This window comes from Amblyraja radiata, chromosome 5 (assembly GCF_010909765.2).
Source record: "Amblyraja radiata isolate CabotCenter1 chromosome 5, sAmbRad1.1.pri, whole genome shotgun sequence".
NCBI lineage: Eukaryota > Metazoa > Chordata > Chondrichthyes > Rajiformes > Rajidae > Amblyraja > Amblyraja radiata.
Genome location: NC_045960.1, coordinates 32,357,785 through 32,379,926, shown reverse-complemented (window position 1 = coordinate 32,379,926; position 22,142 = coordinate 32,357,785). Strand labels below are relative to the sequence as shown.

Genomic DNA, 22,142 nt, shown 5'->3' with positions numbered 1-22,142 from the left:
AACTGATTGGGCATCTCTCATAGCAGTGTAGGGTAGTCCACAGCTTTGGTGGGGTACACAGACTCATTGATGAAAGGGTAACATAGTTAGCAGAGTAATAAATGCACATGCCGTCAGAGTTCAAGTTTCCTTGATATCCTTCTTTCTCTGCTGCCGAAGGTTATGCGGAGATGAACAGCTGTGTGATAAACGTTTTATTTTCCCTCAAGATATTGGTGAGGTTAATAATATGGGGCTATTGCATCGACCCCACACCCATCAATCGACACCCCACTCCCAATCTAACCATGTTGATGTTGTATTCTACAGAACAATAGTGGAGACAGAAACCTCAAAGCGCTGATGCTGAACTGCAGCTTGTGGTTGTGAAAGGATATTTTTTGCTCCTTACCACTTTCTTGCTAATGACACCATGGGTACGGTATCAGCTTGCCTGCAGTCAGGGAAATAGAAGGGTTAGGTTTGTGTGCCACTCGATCTTGGAATGGGTGATTAATGGTTGTGTGCAGCCATTATGATCTCGCAATTTGGAAAAACGTGGAACAAGGCAGAAGTGTTGTGCGCTCCAATGCTGCTGGCTCCTTTATATGGGGAAAGTGCTGAAAGTATTTGAATAAGGAACACTGCTTCAGATTGTTGGATGCATTGGCACAAAGCCAATTACTTTCGTAATAGATGCAGGTCTCATTTGGTAGCTGTACTTCAATTTACAGATGTAGTTCCCATAACAAGGTCGTCTGCTCTGAACACACCCAGTGTGACTGCAAGCTTCTTTTTTCCCCCCTCATAAATGGTACCACTGGTACCATTGCCACAATGAATGAAGGACTGGCTTGCGACCACAAAATATCAACAGATATCAAGACAATTCTCAGTGTGTTCAAAATGCAATGCAAAATAAAACGGAAACTATGCAGCAATCTAGATACAAATTGTGAGGCTCGTCGCATGTGTCATCTATGAAGCAGGAAAGGAACAAGGCGAGATAATCTAAACACAAGCAACAGTTCAAACACAAATTTTAACAGCCATTTCAGAGGCCAGGTTGTCAGTGGTGGAACTGTGCTTCAGAAGATTCAATGGATTTCACAAGTTTTAACCCTGAATGAAACAAAGTATAAAATATTTTAACAAAAACAAAGCTCTTTAAATAGTATTGACAAAACCTCTGCTAACATTTAAGATTTTTGACATCAGACAAGGCAAAGTATTCACCAGATTCTGCAGTTTACACTACAGTTTTAAGGCTTAAGAATATAATGAAAAATGATTAAAATAAAGAGCATTCAGTTGTAAGAAAATTGCACTACTGCTATTAGAAAATTCACATACGTCTGTAAACACATAACTTTAAAAAGAACCCATTCATGAGTATGGAAACTACTGCTAAAAAGGTAAGTCCTAATTTGAGGAGTACCGTGCTGAAAGTTGAGTGCAGCATCTACAGTTATACTAATTCCAGAATTTAAATTGTGTAATAGACATAAAATGCTGGAGTAACTCAGTGGGTTAGGCAACATCGCTGGAGAAAAGGAATAGGTGACATTCCTTTTCCTTTGACCTATTCCTTTTCTCTAGCGATGTTGCCTGACCCGCTGAGTTACGCCATCATTTATGAATCTATCTTCGGTGTAAACCAGTATCTGCAGTTCCTTCTTGCACTTAAAATTGTGAGATCACTGATGTCATCTACCTGCAAGACCACTATTAGCTATATTTTTTTTTGACAAAATGAGACTAAAATTCATGAACATTTCTGCTGAAAGCAAATGTTTGGATTATCTATGTTCACTGACCATAGCAAAATTGCAGTAGTACTCCCTTAAATGATCTTTTAGCACTTATTCTTTAAAGATCACAAGGATCGTGAATTTAACTACACACACACATCCATGAGAGTACTCTACTCAAGCCTTCAATGTACATCAAAAGGAAAATGACAGACAGCAGTGTCATTTTTTTCTAGACAACATTCATATCCAGGATCACATTTCTGGTTACACTTACAGCCATGCATCAAACAAGCAAAATTAATCAACGAACATCGTTCATTTTGTCGGTGTTGTTCGAACATAGCATAGAACAGCACAGGTACAGGCTTTTTGGCCCTCAATATCTATACCGAACATGGTGCCAAGTTAAACCAATCTTCTCTGCCTGAAAGGTGACCCATATTCCTCCATTTCCTGCATATCTATGTGCCTACCGAAAAGCCTCTTAAATGCCACTATCCTATCTGCGTCCACCAACATCCCTGGCAGTGTGTTCCATGCACCAACCATTCATGTAAAAATCTTTCCCCTTTAAAACCCCTTTAAAACTTTGCCCCTCTCGCCATAAAGCCAGAAAAAAAGAACATAGAAAAGTACAGACACAAAAAGCTGGAGCAACTCAGTGGGTCAGGCAGCATCTCTGGAGAAAAAGAATAGGTGACGAGAGGTTGGATAGGTTGGGTCTTTTTTCTTTGCTGCATAGGAATGACCTTATTGAGATGTACAATATTATGAAGGACATGTTTAGAGTGAATGCACTTCTTCCCAGGGTAGAAGATTATAAAAAACTAGAGGGCATAAGGTAAGAAGGAAAATATTTAAGAGATCCTGAGGGGGCAACCTTTCACTCAGAGGATGCTCGACATCTGGAATGATCTGCCAGATACAATTGTGACATAAAAAATGGACAGATATGTAGATCGGAAGGGTTTAGAGGGCTATGGGCCAAATGGAACTAGCTCAGCATGCCTACTTGGTCAGCATGGACGAGGTGGGCCAAGGAACCTACTTCCATGCAGTGTAGTTCCACGACTAATGCTGAGGATGGTTGTTTTGATGGGTTGGTAAGATGTGCAGTGCAGTAGTACTTGAGTTTTAATTCTGTTAAGTATGAGGTGACACATTTTGGGAGGGCTACTAAGGATAGGATATACACAGTGCAAGGTATTAAGGAGCAGATGGATCTTGAGATACAAGTAGATTTTCAAAGTCTACAGAGAGATTTAGGCCATTTGGAAGAGTGGGCTGAAAGATGGCAGATGGAGTTTAATGCTGATAAGTGCGAGGTGCTACATCTTGGCAGGACAAATCAAAATAGGACGTACATGGTAGCGAATTGAGGAATGCAGTTGGACAGAGGGATCTAGGAATAACTGTGCATAGTTCCCTGAAGGTGGAATCTCATGTAGATAGGGTGGTAAAGAAAGTTTTTAGTGTGCAGGGCCTTTATAAATCAGAGCATTGAGTATAGAAGTTGGGATGTAATGTTAAAATTGTACAAGGCATTGGTGAGGCCAATTCTGGAGTATGGTGTACAATTTTGGTTGCCTAATTATAGGAAGGATGTCAACAAAATAGAGAGAGTACAGAGGATATTTACTAGAACTTCTAGTAAATTTCAGCAACTAAGTTACAGGGTAAGGTTGAACAAGTTAGGTCCTTATTCTTTGGAGCGCAGAAGTTTAAGGGGGGACTTGATAGAAGTCTTTAAAATGATGAGAGGGATAGACAGAGTTGACGTGGATAAGCTTTTCCCATTGAGAGTAGGGAAGATTCAAACAAGAGGACATGACTTCAGAATTAAGGGACAGAGGTTTAGGGGTAACATGAGGGGGAACTTCTTTACTCAGAGAGTGGTAGCTGTGTGGAATGAGCTTCCAGTGGAAGTGGTGGAGGCAGGTTCGATTTTATCATTTAAAAATAAAGTGGATAGTTGTATGGACGGGAAAGGAATTGAGGGTTATGGTCTGAGTGCAGGTAGATGGGACTAGGGGAAAATAAGTGTTCGGCACGGACTTGAAGGGCCGAGATGGCCTGTTTCCATGCTGTAATTGTTATATGGTTATATGGTTATAAGTCTCCCTTTTCTGGCCCCTAGCCACCATCTTCTCCCCTCCCATTAGACAAACGGTATAGAAGTATGAAAATCTACAATCTAAATTTAGGGACAGTTTCTTCCCAGCTGTTATCAGGCAACTGAACCATCCTACCAACAACTAGAGAGCGGACTTTACCGTGCACTAAATGTTATTCACGTTATTACGTCTATCATGTATCTGTACACCGTGGATGGCTCATTTGTAATCATATATTGTCTTTGGGCTGACAGGTTAGCACCCAACAAACGTTTTTCACTGTGCCTCAGTATATGTGACAATAACCTTGTCTCTAATATGAGATAATGACAATAAATTGAATACAATACAATACAAAACCTCAAGTCTAGGGAACCCTGAAGGTGGCAGCACATGCAGATACGATGGTCAAGGAAGTACACTGGCTAGTTGACTTGAATAGCGAGGGCACATAATATGAAAGCAGGAATGTTATGGTGCAAACATACAAAACATTATTTAGGCAGCAGCTGGAATATTGTGCATGGATTTGGTCACCACACTGTAGGATGGACATCATTATACTGGAGAAGGTGCAGATTTGCCAGAATGTTGCCTCGAATGGAGGTTTTAGTTATTAGGAGCAACTGGATAGCTGGGTTTGTTTTCTTTGGAGCAGAGGAACTAAGGTGGGGGCCTCAACTGATTATGAGAAACAGAGATAGGGCAGATTAGTTTAGTTTAGTTGAAAGATACAGTGCAGAAACAGGGCCTTTGGCCCACCAAGTCCGAAATGACCAGCGATCACCACACATTAACACTATCCTACACCCACTAGGGGCATTTTGTACATTTTTTCATCAAGCCAATTAACCTAGAAACTTGTACATCTTTGGACTGTGTGGAGCACCAGGAGAAAGCCCACGCAGGTCACTGGGAGAATGTACAAACTCCGTACATACAGCACCCGTAGTCAAGATCGAACCCGGTTCTCTGGCGCTGTGAGGCAGCAATTCTACTGCTGCGCTACCGTGCTGCCCACCCTCATTTTGGTGGAAAACACATCCTTCAGCAGAGGTACATCCTACCTAGAGGCATCAATATGACACAAGGGTTAGGAGTTTAGTGGAGACCCAAGGAAGAAAATGTTAAAGAGTACGGCTGGAATCTGGAACATGCTGTCTGAGGCAGTGAGAAGGGAGAGATTCTACTAACATTTAAGTATCTAGACAAGCAAGTGAAATTCCAAGTCACTGAAAGAATTGCAACAGTCACAGTCTTAGAATAAAGGGGAGACCGGCCACAGTCTTAGAATAAAGGGGAGGCCATTTAAGACTGAGGTGAGAAAAAACGTTTTCACCCAGAGTTGTGAATTTGTGGAATTCCCTGCCACAGAGGGCAGTGGAGGCCAAATCACTGGATGGATTTAAGAGAGAGTTAGATAGAGCTCTAGGGGCTAGTGGAATCAAGGGATATGGGGAGAAGGCAGGCACGGGTTATTGATTGGGGACGATCAGCCATGATCACAATGAATGGCGGTGCTGGCTCGAAGGGTCAAATGGCCTTCTCCTGCACCTATTTTCTATGTTTCTATGTAAATGTGAATGCGACACATGTATCAGTGCAAAACTCACTTTAGAATACTAACATTATAAAGCACTAACATAAGAGCAATTTAAAAAATGAATACACATAGAGACATAGAAAAATAGGTGGAGTAGGCCATTTGGCCCTTTGAGCCAGCACTGCCATTCAATATGATCATGGCTGATCATCTAAAATCAATACTCCGTTCCTGCTTTTTCCCCCATGTCCCTTGATTCCTTTAGCCTTAAGAGCTAAATCTAACTCTTTCTGCCTTCAGTGGCAACAGATTCACAACTCTCTGGGTGAATAAGTATCTCCTCATCTCAGTCCTAAATAGCCTCCCCCTTATTCTTAAACAGTGATCCCTGGTTCTGGACTCCCCCAACATTTTTCCTGCATCTAGCCTGTCCAATCCCTTAAGAATTGTATATGTTTCTATTAAATTGGTTTGAAGGAATTTTTCCATCAGAAAATCAGTTTATTTTGTTGATGAAAAAGATCAACGCAAGAACCAATGAATGGGGTTTTTCAGAAATGTTTTTGTCAAAATGCAATGATTCCTGTTAATGATCTAAACCATATGCATTTCCATTAATGATCTACATGTAACTTCTGAAATTAAATTAGATGAAACTCATCTGTCTTATGTAGCTGAAAAGACATAATTACATTCCAGTTTTAGAACAATTGACAATTTCTAACAGTTTAGGCTATCCTGTTTGAGAAATAGTCCCGAGTGCCACTGAGGGTTGGGATGGAAAGGTCGATAGTTGAGGTCGGAATTAAAATAATATTGGTGGGCATTAGTATGTATATTGGAAGTTTTTCAAAACACTTTTTTCCATATCCTAATGCACTCCTGTTTCCATTTTGGCCCTGTGCATGCTGACGTACATTGATTTCTGGATCCAACAACACCTCCACTTTAAAATTCTCACCCTCATTTTATGGCTTCATCTTTCTATGTAATTTCCCCCAGCACCACACCATTAGATCCTGGTCTCTTGCACTTTTCACTGGAGGCTATGCCGTTACATGTGAAAAGCCCCAGGAACTGAAAGTCCTTTCCTAAACCTCATTGCCTTTCTCTCTCTCTCTCCCCTTTGAAATGCTCTCAAAAAAACTACTTTTTTGACCATTCATCCTAAAAATTCCATATGTACATTGATGTCCAATTGTCTTTGGGCTATAAAATTTGATGATTTTACATTCCATCAAAGGTTCTAAATACAAGTCTTTTTGTTGCATTGGGAGTTCTGAAACAACACTGAATTGAAAAAGTCATAACAGCTATAACACCTATATTTTTCACCTTGTACAAAATATTTGACATGCCAAAAGTTTTATTTTTCCAAAACTAAGACTTCAAAATATCTCCCCCCCCCACCCATCTCATATTTTATCACATTTACAACTTGCAAATTTCACAGAATTAGGTCAAAGTGGTGCACCAGAGAAGATAGAAATCTAATAACATTCCTAGCATTTCTTTTAGTAGATTAAAAAGTAAGCAGAACACTGAGTCCAAAAGAGTATAAACACCATTGGATTTGTTTCACTCAAGTAAAGTTCCACAGAATTAGAGGATAACTGGTTGACTTTTCCATTCACTGGAGATTTTACTCCGACAATAGCTTCGCTGAAATCATTTAAATATATTTGTATATCTCTGCTTTCTCATTAATAAATAACAATGGCATAAGTAAATTATGTACATTTGAATTAGCAAAATATTTCATTAATTCTGTCTTGCTACTTTTTATACTTGTTTCAAGCATATCAAATCCCTTTTTGTCACATTTGGCATCTATTATATGCATAGAACAAGATTTGGAGGTGCCTGTGTATGCTACTGATGAAAATAGAGTGTACGGTGACAGAAAGCAATGTCTGGGGTGGAACAGTTGCTCTTGCTGCAAGCACCAGAAGCCAGATGCCCAAGGCGCATTCAAAATTATTCATCAGATTTCACCTGAAAAAGCTGCATCACCTCTAGGGCTGCCCGGGGCAGCCAGCTGGTTTCCTTTGGATAAATGTGTGTGACTGTGTGCTGCTGGCAGCAGCACCTCCGGGTCCCAAGACGTGAACAGGATGTACAAGGACAGACAGAGGCCTTCTACAGTACTCCTTGTTAAGGTCACAGGGGGAAAAAAAAAATATTCATGTGCACTTTAGGCTTTAGAGATACAGCACGGAAATAGGCCCTTTGGCTCACTGAGTCCACCCCGACCAGCGATCACCCCATACACTACAAACTACAGTAGGGACAATTAACCTACAATCCTGTACATCTTTGGAGTGTGGGAGGAAACCGTAGTATCCGGAGAAATCCCACGCGGCCACAGAGAGAACATACAAACTGCATACAGACAGCACCCGTAGTCAGGAACAAACCCGGGTCTCTGCCGTTGTAAGTCAACAACTCTACTGCCACTGTGCCGCCCTTCAATAAGAAATAGGAAAACCAGGAACTATCTCCCTTTCCTAAACACCAAATAATCAGACATAATTAGCTCCATTTCTTTCCTCTTCCAATTTTTTAATTAACATGTTTGAGATGATGTACATTTTTTAAATTTAAGTATATGGTTTGAAAGAACTGCGTCTGAATTGCTTCCAAAATCTGAAACAACTTCAGAGTCCACATAGCCCAAATTTCCACAAGTTGACTAGGATATGAAATTTGGGAATCCTATATACAGATCATTCAAAATATTGAGCTGCTTTAATGCAACCGAGGTTCCTGGTTTGCTATTATCCTTGTTGCAATGTATTAAAATTATCATTTTAAAAAGCAGCAAGTTCACTAGAAAGATCAGGCCACACTAAAGATTAGTTTCATGTGTCGCATAATTTTGTACTTTTAGTACAGATTGATAATTGCATGATCAATGAGATACCAGAAAATTGAGATCCATTTTAAAATACAAAATGTTAATTGTGAATATTAAAAGCTTGTTCACGCCAGAGTAGCTTGTGCAAGGCAAGGAATCTGGGTGAAGTGGAGTGAAAAAAAAGTTATTTTGCACTGGATCACACACACTAGAAAGAACTTAAGGAAATAGGAAATAGGCCACTTGGTTCCTCAAGCGTTCTCTGCCATTCAATAGGTTCATACTGTAGCTGACCTGTCTCAGTTCCTCACAGCCCACAAATCTCTTATCCTTCGAAACGTTAACCATTTCCTCTTTCATGTTCCCTATGATCTTGTCTCCACAACCATCTAACATAAATATTTAGATTCACCATGCTTTTAAGTAGTTCCTCTGCACCTCAGTATAAAATGACCATCCCTAATCCTGCACCAATGCCCCCATATTTTGACATTCCCCCATTACTGGAAGCATGGCGTTTACACTGCCTGCCCTCCCCTCCCCCCCCCCCCCCCCCCCCCCAACAATCATGTATGTTTTAATTAGATCACCTCTCACTTCCGTATAGTACTAATACAGATCAAATGTTTTTAACCACTCGTGCTAGAACAAGGAAGTAGCCCAGATAATTACTTTTGGACTGCTTCTGATGTCAGTAAATCCTTTTCTAAATAAGGGGATCAAAATGGTGCACAGTACACAAGGTGTGGCCTCATTAGAACTCTTTACATTTGTAACAATACTTCCCCATTTCTAACATCAACTCTTTTGCAATAACATGTCATCTGCGGCACTTGCCTGCTTACATTTTGTGATTTGTGCACAAAAACACCAACATCCTTCAGTACTTTGGTCATTCTTGATTAGTTCAGGTGTCAGAGGTTATGGGGAGAAGGCAGGAGAATGAGGTTGGGAGGGAGGGTTAATCAGCCATAATTGAATGGCGGAGTAGAGTTGATGGGTCAAATGGCCTAATTCTACTGCTGTTCCTTATGAACTGCAATCATTCTTCTTTTAGATGGCATTCTGCATTAAGATTCCTGTTACTGAAGTGCATAACCTCAAGCCCCTATCCCACTTTCACGACCTAATTCACGACCTCTGACCTCTCATGTTGAACACCATTTGCCAAATTTTCATCACTCACTCAATTTATGTCTAGTTATAAATAACATAACAAGGCAATACGGGGAGAAAAGATGAGGTACGAAGGTAAGCTAGGCAAGAATATAAAGGAGGATAGTAAAAGCTTCCTTAGGTATGTGAAGAAGAAAAATTAGTTAAGACCAAAGTTGGACCCTTGAAGACTGAAAAGGGTGAATTTATTATGGACAACAAGGAAATGCCAGATTAGTTGAACAGATACTTTGGATCCGACTTCACTAAGGAAGACCAAACAATCTTCCTGATGTACTGGTGGCCAGAGGATCTGAGGTGATGGAGTAACTGAAGGAAATCCACATTAGGCAGGAAATGGTGTTGGGTAAACTGATGGGACTGAAGGCTGATAAATCCCCAGGGCCTGATGGTCTGCATGCCAGGGTACTTAAGGAAGTGGCTCTAGAATTCGTGGACGCATTGGTGACCATTTCCCAATGTTCTATATATTCAGGATCAGTTCCTGTGGATTGGAGGGTAGCTAATGTTATCCCACTTTTTAAGAAAGGCGGGAGAGAGAAAACAGGGAATTATAGACCAGTTAGCCTGACATCGGTGGTGGGGAAGATGCTGGAGTCAATCATAAAATATGAAAGGGGAAGTACAACAGGATCTGGGGCTCCTTGTTCATTAGTCTATGAAAGTAAGCATGCAGGTACAGCAAGCAGTGAGGAAAGCGAATGGCATGTTGGCCTTCATAACAAGAGGAGTTGAGTATAGGAGAAAAGAGGTCCATATTCAGTTGTACAGGGCCCTAGTGAGACCACACCTGGAGTATTGTATGCAGTTTTGGTCTCCAAATTTGAGGAAGGACATTCTTGCTATTGAGGGAGTCCAGCGTAGGTTCACGAGGTTAATTCCCGGGATGGCGGAACTGTCATATGCTGAGACGAATGTACACTCAGGAATTTAGAAGGATGAGAGGATATCTTATTGAAACATATAAGATTATAAAGGGTTTGGACACGCTAGAGGCAGGAAACATGTTCCCGATGTTGCGGGAGTCCAGAACCAGGGGCCACAGTTTAAGAATAAGGGGTAAGCCATTTAGAATGGAGATGAGGAAACACTTTTTCACACAGAGTTGTGAGTCTGTGGAATTCTCTGCCTGAGGGCGGGGGAGGCTGGTTCTCTGGATACTTCAATAGAGAGTGAGATAGGGCTCTTAAAGATAGCGGAGTCAGTGGATATGGGGAGAAGGCAGGAACGGGATACTGATTGTCGATGATCAGCCATGATCACATTGAATGGCGGTGCTGGCTCGAAGGGCCGAATGGCCTACTCCTGCATCTATTGTATAGAGTTACAGAGCTTAAATATCCTCAACATAACATGCCCCTCCACCTATTTTCATATTGCCATACCTTACATTCTGACCCCTCATCTCAGACATCCTTATAAATGATTGAGTCCCACACATTGGTTCTTGGCTACTTGTTTCACCCTTACAATCTGCAACCCCCATTTATTCTGTCTCTCTGATGGAATGCAATATCCATGCCAGTACACAGTCATCAATCCATGCCAGTACACATTCCCTAACATCACATGCTCTTGTCTTGTTCACCAGCTTTATATATGGTATCTAGTCCAAGGCCTTCTAAAAATCCAAACACACATGTACAGGTTCCCCTCTTTCAACTCTGCTTGAAATGTCCTCAAAGGAACTCCAGCAAATTAGTTGAACGGTATTTACCTTACATAAATCCATGATGATTATATTAAGCTTCTCGAACTGACTTGCTATTTTGTTGGTTCTCTACTCCAGCTTCTTGCCAAGAACAGACATTAAGCTAACAGACCTGTACTGGTTTTTTGTCTTCTTCCCGAATTAAAAACGGATTCACATTTGCGGTTTACCAATCCACTTTTAACTTTCTGGAGCTCAGTTTTACAAAACATCAGCTGATGGCTCCCACTATCTCGGCAGCTGCCTCGATTAAGGCCTTCAGGAGCAAGTCAAAAGGAATTGGCAACTTGTCTGTCTCTAGTCCCATTAGTTTAAAGGGCCTGTCCCACTTGGGCATCATTTGCGCGACATCATTTACGTGACATGGCGCACGACGCGTGCATGGCGCGTGGTGGCGTAGGCAGTGATGCGCAGTAGCGCGCGGCACCCCAGGATTTAGGGATTCTCAAAATCCTCGCGCGCCACCTGCGTGACGCGCAAATGACGCCCAAGTGGGATAGGCCCTTTACTTATCCACTGTCCCATAAACCTGGAGAAATATCAGTTAGGAAAAAAAAGATTTAACTTAGTTCGCTCGTGTGTCAGATGAGGTTCTGTCATCACTTTGCCACAGCCAGTGCCAGATCTGTGCATCTGCAGAGATCGTCCGCAGTGCATGCCTCTCCGCCGCAAGTCAGTCGATTTAACTAAAAATAGTTTAACCTGGAGCAGAGCTAAACCTAAGATGGACACAAAATGCTGGAGTAACTCAGCGGGACAGGCAGCATCTCTGGAGAGAAGGAATGGGTAACCTTTTGGGTTGTGACCCTTCTTCAGACTGAGTCAATAGAGGGAGAGATACGGATATAAGGAAGTGTAAGGTGTAAAAATGAGACATAGGGGATGGAGATCAAGGAAAATGTAGAATAGATCAATGCTAGCGAGGAGAAGGTAAAAACAAAGCAAACAGAGATAAAATGTAGACGAGGACAGTCAGACTGGTCAGAGAACTGGGAATGAGGGAAAGATTGAAAACAAGGATTACTTGAAGTTAAAGAAGTCAATATTCATACCGCTGTGGTGTAAGCTGCCCAAGCGAAATATGAGGTGTTGTTCCTCCAATTTGCACTGGGCCTCACTCTGACAATGGAGAAGGCCCAGGACACAAATGACAGCTTGGGAATGGGAGGGGGAATTAAAGTGCTGAGCAACCGGGAGATCAGGTAGGTTTAGGCGGACTGAGCGGAGGCCTTCAGCGAAATGATCGCCGAGCCTGCGCTTGGTCTCGCCGATATACAGAAGTCCACACCTGGAACAGCGGATACAGTAGATGAGGTTGGAGGAGGTACATGTGAACCTCTGCCTCACTTGAAAAGACTGACAAGGTGCTTGGACAGAGTCGAGGGGGGAGGTAAAGGGACAAGTGTTGCATCTCACGCGGTTGCAGAGGAAAGTACCTGGGGAGGGGGTGGTTTGGATGGGGACAGGTTAACCAGGGAGTTGCGGAGGTAGCGGTCTCTGCGGAAAGCGGAGGAGATGGGAAGATGTGGCTAGTGGTGGGATCCTGTTGGAGGTGGTGAAAATGCCAGAGGATTATGTGCTCTATGCGATGGCTGATGGGTGAAAGGTGAGGACTAGGGGGACTCTGTCCCTGTTGCGACTGGGGGAGGGGGAGCAAGAGCGAAGCTGCGGGATATCGTGGAAACCCTAGCGAGGGCATCATCTATGATGGAAGAGGGTAACTCCCATTCCCTAATGAATGAGGACATCTCTGATGTCCTGGTCTGGAACACCTCATCTTGGGCGCAGATGCGGCTTAGACGGAGGAATTGGGATTAACGTACAAAGGAATCTTGGGATCCATGTGCATTACCCCCTGAAAGTGGTAACCCAATAGATAGACTGGTAAAGAAGGCATTGGTCGACACATTGAGAAGGCCGCACTTTGTTTAGGCCGCATTTGGAATATTGCGTGCAGTTTCGTTTCTACCCATTACAGAAAGGGTATGGAGGCTTGGGAGAGGATTACCAGAATGCGGCCTGGATTGGAACATCATAGATATAAAGAGAAGTTGGACAGACTTGGATTATTTTCTTTGGAACAATAGACAATATGTGCTGGACTAGGCAATTCGGCCCTTCGAGCCAGCACCGCCATTCAACGGTGATCATCCCCAATCAGTATGCCATTCCTGCCTCCTCCCCATATCCCCTGATTCTGCTATCTTTAAGAGCCCTATCTAGCTCTCTCTTGAAAGTATCCAGAGAACCAGCTTCCACCACCATCTGAGGCAAATAATTCCACACACTCACAACTCTCTGTGTGAAAAGTGTTTCCTCACCTCCATTCTAAATGACTTACCCCTTATTCTTAAACAGTGGCTCCTGGTTCTGGACTCCCCCAACACCGGGAACATATTTCCTGCCTCTAGCGTGCCCAAACTCTTAATAATCATATATGTTTCAATAAGATTCCCTCTCATCCTTCCAAACTCCAGAGTATACAAGCCCAACCATTCCATTCTCTCAGCTTTTGACAGTCCCGCCATCCCGGGAATTAACCTTGTAAACCTTTGCTGTACTCCCTCAATAGCAATAATGTCCTTCCTCAAATTAGGGGTCCAAAACTGCACACAATACTCCAGGTATGGTCTCACTAGGGTCCTATACAACTGCAGAAGGACCTCTTTGCTCCTATACTCAATTCCTCTTGTTATGAAGGCCAACATGCCATTCGCTTTCTTCACTGCCTGCTGTATCTGCATTTAAAAAAAATTTTTGCTTACTTTCATTGACTGATGAATAAGGACCCCCCAGATCCCGTTGTACTTCCCCTTTTCCCACCTTGACACCATTTAGATAATAATCTGCCTTCCTATTTTTGCTACCAAATGAGATGGTATGCTTTGGATCTTGGGCAGTTCCTTCTCTCCTCCATACTTTGCTCTTGCCAACACTCTGCTATAAGTTCATCTTTGTCTCATCTGTCCACAAGACCTTTTTCCAGAACTGTGGTTTCTCTTTGAAGTAGTTCTTGGCAAACCGTAACCTGGCCATCCTAATTTTGCAGCTAACCAGTGGTTTGCATCTTGCAGTATAGCTTCTGTATTTTTGTTCATGAAGTCTTCTGCGGACAGTGGTCATTGACAAATCCACACCTGACTCCCGAAGAGTGTTTCTGATCTGTCGGACAGGTGTTTAGGGATTTTTCTTTATTATAGCGAGAATTCTTCTGTCATCAGCTGTGGAGGTCTTCCTTGGCCTGCCAGTCCTTTTGCGATTAGTAAGCTCACCAGTGCTCTCTTTCTTCTTAATGATGTTCCAAACAGTTGATTTTGGTAAGCCTACGGTTTGGCTGATGTCTCTAACAGTTCTATTCTAGTTTCTCAGTCTCATAATGGCTTCTTTGACTTTCATTGGCACAACTTTGGTCCTCATGTTGATAAACAGCAATAAAAGTTTACAAAGATGATGGAAAGACTAGGTGGTGAGAGCTCTCTATACCTGCATTACCGAGGCATTTAAACACACCTGAGCAATTATAAACGCCTGTGAAGCCATGTGTCCCAAATATTATGGTTACCTGAAATGGGGGACTATGTATAAACACAGATGTAATTTATACATGGTGAAACCAAAATGTATAAAAATACCCTTTAATAAAATCTGACAATGTGCACTTTAACCACATGTGATTTTTTTTCAATTACAAATCTCAAATTGTGGAGTACAGAGGCAAATAAATAAATGATGTGTCTTTGTCCCAAACATTATGGAGGGCACTGTACAATAGTGGCATTTAAGAGGCTTTAAGATAGGCACAGGGATATGCAGGGAATGGAGGGATATGGATCACCTGCATGTAGAGGAGATTAGTTTAACTTGGCATCATGTTCGGCATGGACACGGTGGATCGAAGGGCTTATTCCTGTGCTGTGCTGTTCTACGTTCATTGCTCTTCTCCAATGTAGTTGAAACCACATTGTGAATACCAATAGCTTTACATTAGATTGGAAGAAATGCAAGTGAATTACTGCTTCACCTGAAAAGACCATTTGAGTTTCTGGATGGTGGGAAGGAAAGAGGTGAAAGGACAAATGTTGCTTTGTCTGTGGTTGCAAGGGAAGGTGCTTGGTGGGGATAGAAGTGTGACCAGGGAGCGATATAGGGAGCGTTCTCTGCAAAACGCTGAAAGTGGAGAGATAAATATGTATCTCGTGGTGGAATCTCTTTGAAAATAGCTGATTGTGCAGAGATTGATCTATTAAATGTGGTGGGAATGAAAGGCAAAGACTGGGGAACCTCTATCCTTGTTTTGTCCTGGAGGACAGGGGTTGAGACATGGTCAAAAGATTTGTTAATAATAGTAATAGTAAAAGCCACAGTTCAGGAAAATGGAAAACACAGAGGTATCTGTAGAGAAAGTTTCATCATCAGAGCAAATATGACAGAGATGGAACAACTGAGAGAATATAATATTGTCCTTACAGCAGTCAGGGTGGGCCGAGGTGTAGTTGTGTCAGTTGTGGGGATCTCGAGACTTGGTTCGTAACTACCTTGAGATAGAGACAGATAGATACAGAAAAGAGAACAATCAGAGATTCACCACATGAAAAGGGCAGGGTAGAAATTGGCAGGAAAAGTAATGACATTGTCAAGTTTTGATTGAATGTAAATAACAGCACCAAACCTGCACCAGAAAAAGAAAATGTACCAGAAAAAGAAAGTTGGTTGAGTAGTACTTGAAGGATGCAAAAAGTTAACTCTGATTCTCTTCCACAGGCGTGATCTGCTGAGGACTTGCAACACTTGCTCTTTTTCATTTATAGTTCCAGCATCTGCAGTTTTGTTGATTTTCAAATAAACAAGCATATTCATATAGTATTAATGTTATTAATATTCTATGAAGCTACGTTGAAATCTTACAAACCATGGACAAAAACCCAATTGAGATAACACAAATACAGCCACTTTTACAAGGAAACCAACATATAATCATCATTGACAAAAGTTGTCTTTAATTTGCCAGTGCTTATTTTATGTGTTGATTATTCACCTACAAAAACAATTAGATTTACTATTTAACTCAATTGACAAGACGTCACATTTTTTGTGGTTGTACCTTCGATTTATAAATATGTTTTTATTATTTTACTCTGGTTATGTTTCATTTGCATGCATCAACGTTAAATCAACCATGCCTTTACATAGCCCAGTTTGAGAAAGAGAATCTTATGGACGCATAAACTCCTATCACTGTGCCAAAAGCCACCTGCTGTTGCCTTTGCATATATGTAACTCAGTAAGGTTTGCCACTCTTAATCCCCCAAACCTAAATTTAGTTCAAATTTAACCAAGACTGACTTTCCAGAAGATCAGTGACATGGTATAAAGACCATCAATCTTGGTAGACACCTAGTGGTTTGAGGATTTCCGTGTCAAATATATATATTTAATTAACTGAGTATTGGACACAACTTTATGCTTACATTATATTTGCGGGTTCTTTAATAAGTTGACAAATAGATTATATAGAAAGTGCTGATGAACAACATTTTTTTTTAACTTCATGCAGGTAGAAAAAAGAAATACTGTGCCGAGCTAATTTGTTTTTCGTGTGTCCCAATACAGTACGCTTTTGGACAGAGAGGCAGTTGCCAAAACAGTGCGTCATGATGTCAGGAAGTACGCACGTGGAGGGGGAGGGAAAGGAACTAGCTTTAGCTTCCTTTTTTGCATAAACAAGATTTCTAATGTTTTCAACCTGTAATCTTTCAAAAACATATTTGAGCACAGCATAAAAGTTAATTTTTGAGAATGTAAGCGTCTGATTTAAAAAAAAACAAAAATGTCACCAGAACAGAAATATTAAGGCTGTGGTAAATCATTTATTCTACTTCATGGTAAAGGTTATTAGATTCACTGGTCACAAGGGTTGCACGCAAAATATAACATTTTAAAGTTGATATTTCATGGATTGAAGATAATTGAAAAGCAGAACAATGTTAGAAATTAATTTCCCAGTAACTTTGTTAAATGCTTTGCAGATTCAAATAACAGTGAGTGTCACGAAGAATTGATGGCAGAACTGATCCTTGCATGTTAGAGATGTGAATTCAAATTCTGTGCAGACTAATGAACAAAAACAGCATCCTGACTCTTACGAAGCTGAAGTGAAATGAGTTAGGTCACCCTCATTCCAACTCTCAGTGGGATCAGGTGTAGAACTTAACTGCATTTAACTCAAATCAAACCGGCATCTTTACTCAGAGGTCACAGGGAAAGCCAATGTGGGAAATCATGAAATGAATCATACTGATGGCAACTCAGACTTGAAATTATAGCATGGCGATGAAACATGGGTTAGAAATTCCTTTGCTACATCCGGTATTATTATACCTGACTTGAATGGATAACATGTATCGAATATCCATTTTTTGAGATATTACATTTATTAAACCACCCTTGACTATCTTAAGTGTTTAAGAAGGAACTGCAGATGCTGGAAAATCGAAGGTACACAAAAACGCTGGAGAAACTCAGCGGGTGCAGCAGCATCTATGGAGCGAAGGAAATAGGCAACGTTTCAGGTCTGAAGAAGGGTTTCGGCCCAAAATGTTGCCTATTTCCGTCGCTCCATAGATGCTGCTGCACCCGCTGAGTTTCTCCAGCTTTTCTGTGTACCATTGACTATCTTAAGGACTGTTTGAAGCACCAGTTAAGAGTCAACAATGTGGCTAAAGTCATTACTGGACCAGGCTGAATAAAAATCAGATCTCCTTCCTAAAAGGACTTTGTGAACCAGATGGCCTCAAAATTGTTAATTCTTCACAAACACATTTCTGATATTTCTTTTTATTGCTTAATTTTTTTGTGTTTCCAACGGACTTTCCTGAAATTAAATGATTTCAAATTGACAGTCATAATTAAGACTCATAATATTTACCATTGATTCACACCAGATCTTTGGATTAGTATGCAAAGATATCATTCCATGCCCACATCAGTTCCCTTAAACAAAAACTAATAGTTTTGCTGTTACTTTTTAACTTTTTAACATGTTCAGTTTTCCCAGCAGAGTACAAAATTATTAAATTGCCACTGTCTCTGTGAATTCTGAGAGGAAAGGAGCCCCAATATTGCAAAAATGTAATTCTTATACCAGAAAGCAAATGGCATGTTGGCCTTCATTGCGAGAGGATTTGAGTTTAGGAGCAAGGAGGTCCTACAGGGCCCTTGTGAGACTGCCCCTGGAGTATTGTGTGCAGTTTTGGTCTCCTAAATTGAGGAAGGACGTTCTTGCTATTGACCGAGTGTGGCGTAGATTCACCAGGTTAATTCCCAGGATGGCAGGACTGGCATATGATGAAAGAATGGGTCGACTGGGCTTGTATTCACCGGAGTTTAGAAGGATGAGGAGATTTCTTATAGAAACATATACAATTCTTAAGGCATTGGACAGGCTAGATGTAGGAAAAATGTTCCCCATGTTGGAGGAGCCCAGAACTAGGGGTCACAGTTTAAGAATAAGGGGTAGGCCATTTAGGACTGTGATGAGGAAACACTTTTTCACCCAGAGAGTTGTGAATCTGTGGAATTCTTTGCCACAAAAGGCAGTAGAGGCCAATTCACTGGACGTTTTCAAGAGAGAGTTAGATTTAGCTCTTAGGGCCAACGGAATAAAGGGATATGGGGAAAAAGCAGGAATGGGGGTACTGTTTTTCGATGATCAACCATGATTATATTGAATGGCGGTGCTGGCTTGAAGGGTCGAATGGCCTACTCCTGCGCCTACTTTCTATGTTTCTATCTTCCCACTAATCCTGTGAGTTTGCCATAAGTTTAATATTCAACTTATCCAGCAACTAAACATCTATTTAATTCTTTAAGTGACATATTGTCTTTCTTAAATAAGCAAGAAACAACCACCTTATACTATTTTATTCTGCCACAAATATGCTTGGAACAATTATAGAAAGAAAAAAAAAACTATTCTTCCTGTGAAATATAATTCAGGCTGACAATTTGATGTTTTTCACCAGTCAGCAAACGGATACAGAATAAAAAAAACTAACATAGCTGTTTAAGACTTCTTTAATATGAATGATACAGATCTCAAACACTGTAGGCACAAATTGAATGCCTTTGCATAATAAAAAGATCAATATAATTCTCCATTAGGGTATAGGGATTTAAGGTTATTTCAGCAGAACACACACAAACAGATCTTTGGTATTATTTTTTTTTCTTTCCCTTGTACCTGCTTGGTTTCATGTGATCAGCCAGTCTGTGAATTATGTTTTTCATCTGCCCCTAGAAATCAAAGGAACGCTCCAGAAATAGCAATCCCATCCATTGCTCCTGCTCTCCAGGAAACTCGTGCGTAGGAAGGAACAGCACCGCATATTTCGCGAGGGCAACTTACACCCCAGCGGTATAAATATTGACTTCTCTAACTTCAAGTAACCCTTGCTTGCCTTCATCCCCCCGCCCCCCCCTTCCCAGTTCTCTGACCAGTCCGTCACTCTGATTTCGTTGTTTCTCTGTTTGCTTTGTTGTCACCTTCTCCAAGCTAACAATGGTCTATTCTACATTTTTCCTTGATCTGCATCTCTTTCGATCGCTAACAATTCCTTATCTCTGAACTCCCTCTCCCCTGACTCAGTCTGAAGAAGGGTCTCGACCCGAAACGTCATCCATTCCTTCTTTCCAGAGATGCTGCCTGTCCCGCTGAGTTACTCCAGCATTTTTTGTCTATCCTCGAAACTCTGCCTTGCATTTCTTGGCACGTCCCCAATCACATTATCACACATCACCAATATTGTGAAACAGCAAAATATTTGAAGCATTAAATTGTGTGTTCTTTTCATCTACGTAGCAAAACTTTCATCTAACGCGGACAGGGATGCTTAAACAACAAGAACATTTAAATGTACAGCAGCAATAACATGTTGCGCGCACAAAGTCAAACTGCGCCCAATAACGGAGAGGTTTGAAACACTGCGATCATTAAAAAGTTACATGATGACATTTGGGTCAAAATCCAAATCCTACTGCAGAGAGCAATGGTGCAATATCTCTATAGAATCAGCTTCACGGCACCAGGAATTCGAGAGCTGCAGCCGAGTGCAAAAGTTAGAATAAAAAATGCACAAATTATGCTTTAAGCACCCTGGTATATTCCACATTGATCAAGAACTTATTTAAAGTGTTTGGAGTACAGACACTCTGTAAGTGCCGTCAAAGTCCGCCGGAGCCGAGTTTCCTAAATGTTAGTGAACTGGAATTTGGTGTCAGGTAGTAAAAACAACACACTGCCCAGAGGGAACCTGCATAGTGGGCTCACACCAGTGATTGCTGCAGCCTGCAAGCATACTCTTGTTCTTCTGTACGCCGTTTCATTCACGGGACCAAATGATACCATTCACTGTGAAAACAGTTGAAACCGATTTATTTATTTTTTGCTTAAGAAATCTCAAATTATTTCTCAGCTGTTAATGTTTCATGAAGTTATCGTGCCATAGTGACTTCGTTCTATTTGTGGCATTGGTGAAAAGGCTCTCGTGACACTAGCTTTCGCAAAATAAAATGTTACACGGTGTATCACATTCACAACAAAAAAACACTTCACGTGGTTGCACAGAAAACATTAGGATTGACAAATCGGAATTATGTATTTCAGTGCAGCGAGTATCTGGGTATCTTCTGCAGAAGAGTGCACCGACATTATGCCAAACGCCCCTTCACTCCGGTACCTAACATGCCAAGAGACCAAACTAAACACGCAAAATATTTCGCACGCAAGTGCCAAGGTTAAAACCATAGAAAGACGCATTGCAAAAAGAAAAAAAAGGCTGCGCTCCAAATTATTTGGCATCGCCGTGCACAGCGACATCAAAACCAGAAGTCAGCACATTTATGACTTTAAAAGTCCCAGCGCCAGGGCATGCTCGTTGCCACTGGGTCAGGTCACGGAGACACACTATTCATGCATTTACAGTCATCTGTTGATCTTGTTAACCGGGAAATGCATTCCTTCGGAAAACCTGGCAGACGCACAAATCTCAATTGCAACATATTTACACCTGAAAAGTACCAGCAGCAAACCTGTGGAAAACACCCCCCACTCCTCCTCCACCCCCTCTCCTCATTTCCCTCCCCACCCCCGAATAAACCCCCCCCCCCCCCCCACAAAGACACATGCATGTTTGCCGGCTCTCCTTCCCCCCCCCCCCACTTTGAAATGTCCACCATACATACATACCTCAACCATTAAACAAGACATTGAACCATAGTGACAGGCTGGTGACCCTCGTATGCCTTGAAACCTCTGGTTGGTGCGGGTTGCTCATGAAGACTCGCGCTGCAGAACCCAGCAGCTGCATCCAGGATGGCAAATGAAACGCAAGACCCACACCGAACACGCGCAAAAAATAAATAAATAAAAATAAATAAATAACACACTAAATCACGAAGAGAAAGCCCCCGACGCGGTGATTTTGGTTTAAACCCCGCTAGAAGCTTCCTTTTCTGTCAACGAAATATATATATATGTTTTAAAAGTAACCGCGGCGACTGGAATAACGAAGCCCTGTCTAAGCGGACAGGGAACACACACACACACGAACCATGTGAGTGAGGTAGGTGTGGATGAACTGGAGAAGGGCTGGACTACAACAAGCCCCGACTCCCGTCCTGACGATCAAAGGGGGAGGAGAGCGAGAGAGAGAAGGGGGAACGTGCGCGCGTGCACGAGCTTCCACAATCGGTGCGCGTGCACGAGCCCCCCCACCACCCCACCACACACAAGGGGACGCGCACTCGTGCAGCAGCTCCCACAGGGGTCGCGCCGCCGAGCTGAGTTGTGCTGCTCCAAGCTCTCCGTGCACGCGCTCGGGGACAAGCGCGCACGGGTGAGCGCTCGGTGCCATGAACACCCAAGGGCAGCTCGGACTTCGACAACCCTGCTGATGTTTTCACTTTTTCATCCCCACCCTCTCTCTTTCTTGCAACTTCTTTTAATTTTACA

At 41.9% G+C, this 22,142-nt stretch overlaps 1 protein-coding gene across 3 annotated transcripts in view; it reads right to left on the bottom strand.

The window, feature by feature from the left end:
- Positions 1 to 21,829, bottom strand: part of pde7b (phosphodiesterase 7B) — a 115,938-nt gene extending 94,109 nt beyond the window's left edge. For 2 of the 3 annotated variants that reach the window (XM_033020952.1, XM_033020951.1), the window contains exon 1: positions 21,378 to 21,829. Coding sequence is in view for 1 of the 3 variants with exons in the window: in XM_033020951.1 (XP_032876842.1) it covers positions 21,378 to 21,398 (21 nt within the window). In the remaining 2 variants the exon portion in view is untranslated. Of the gene's footprint in view, positions 1 to 15,601; positions 15,641 to 21,377 lie in introns of those variants that run through there. The other variant, XM_033020953.1, reaches the window with a different exon arrangement.
- Between the last annotated feature and the right edge of the window lie 313 nt (positions 21,830 to 22,142).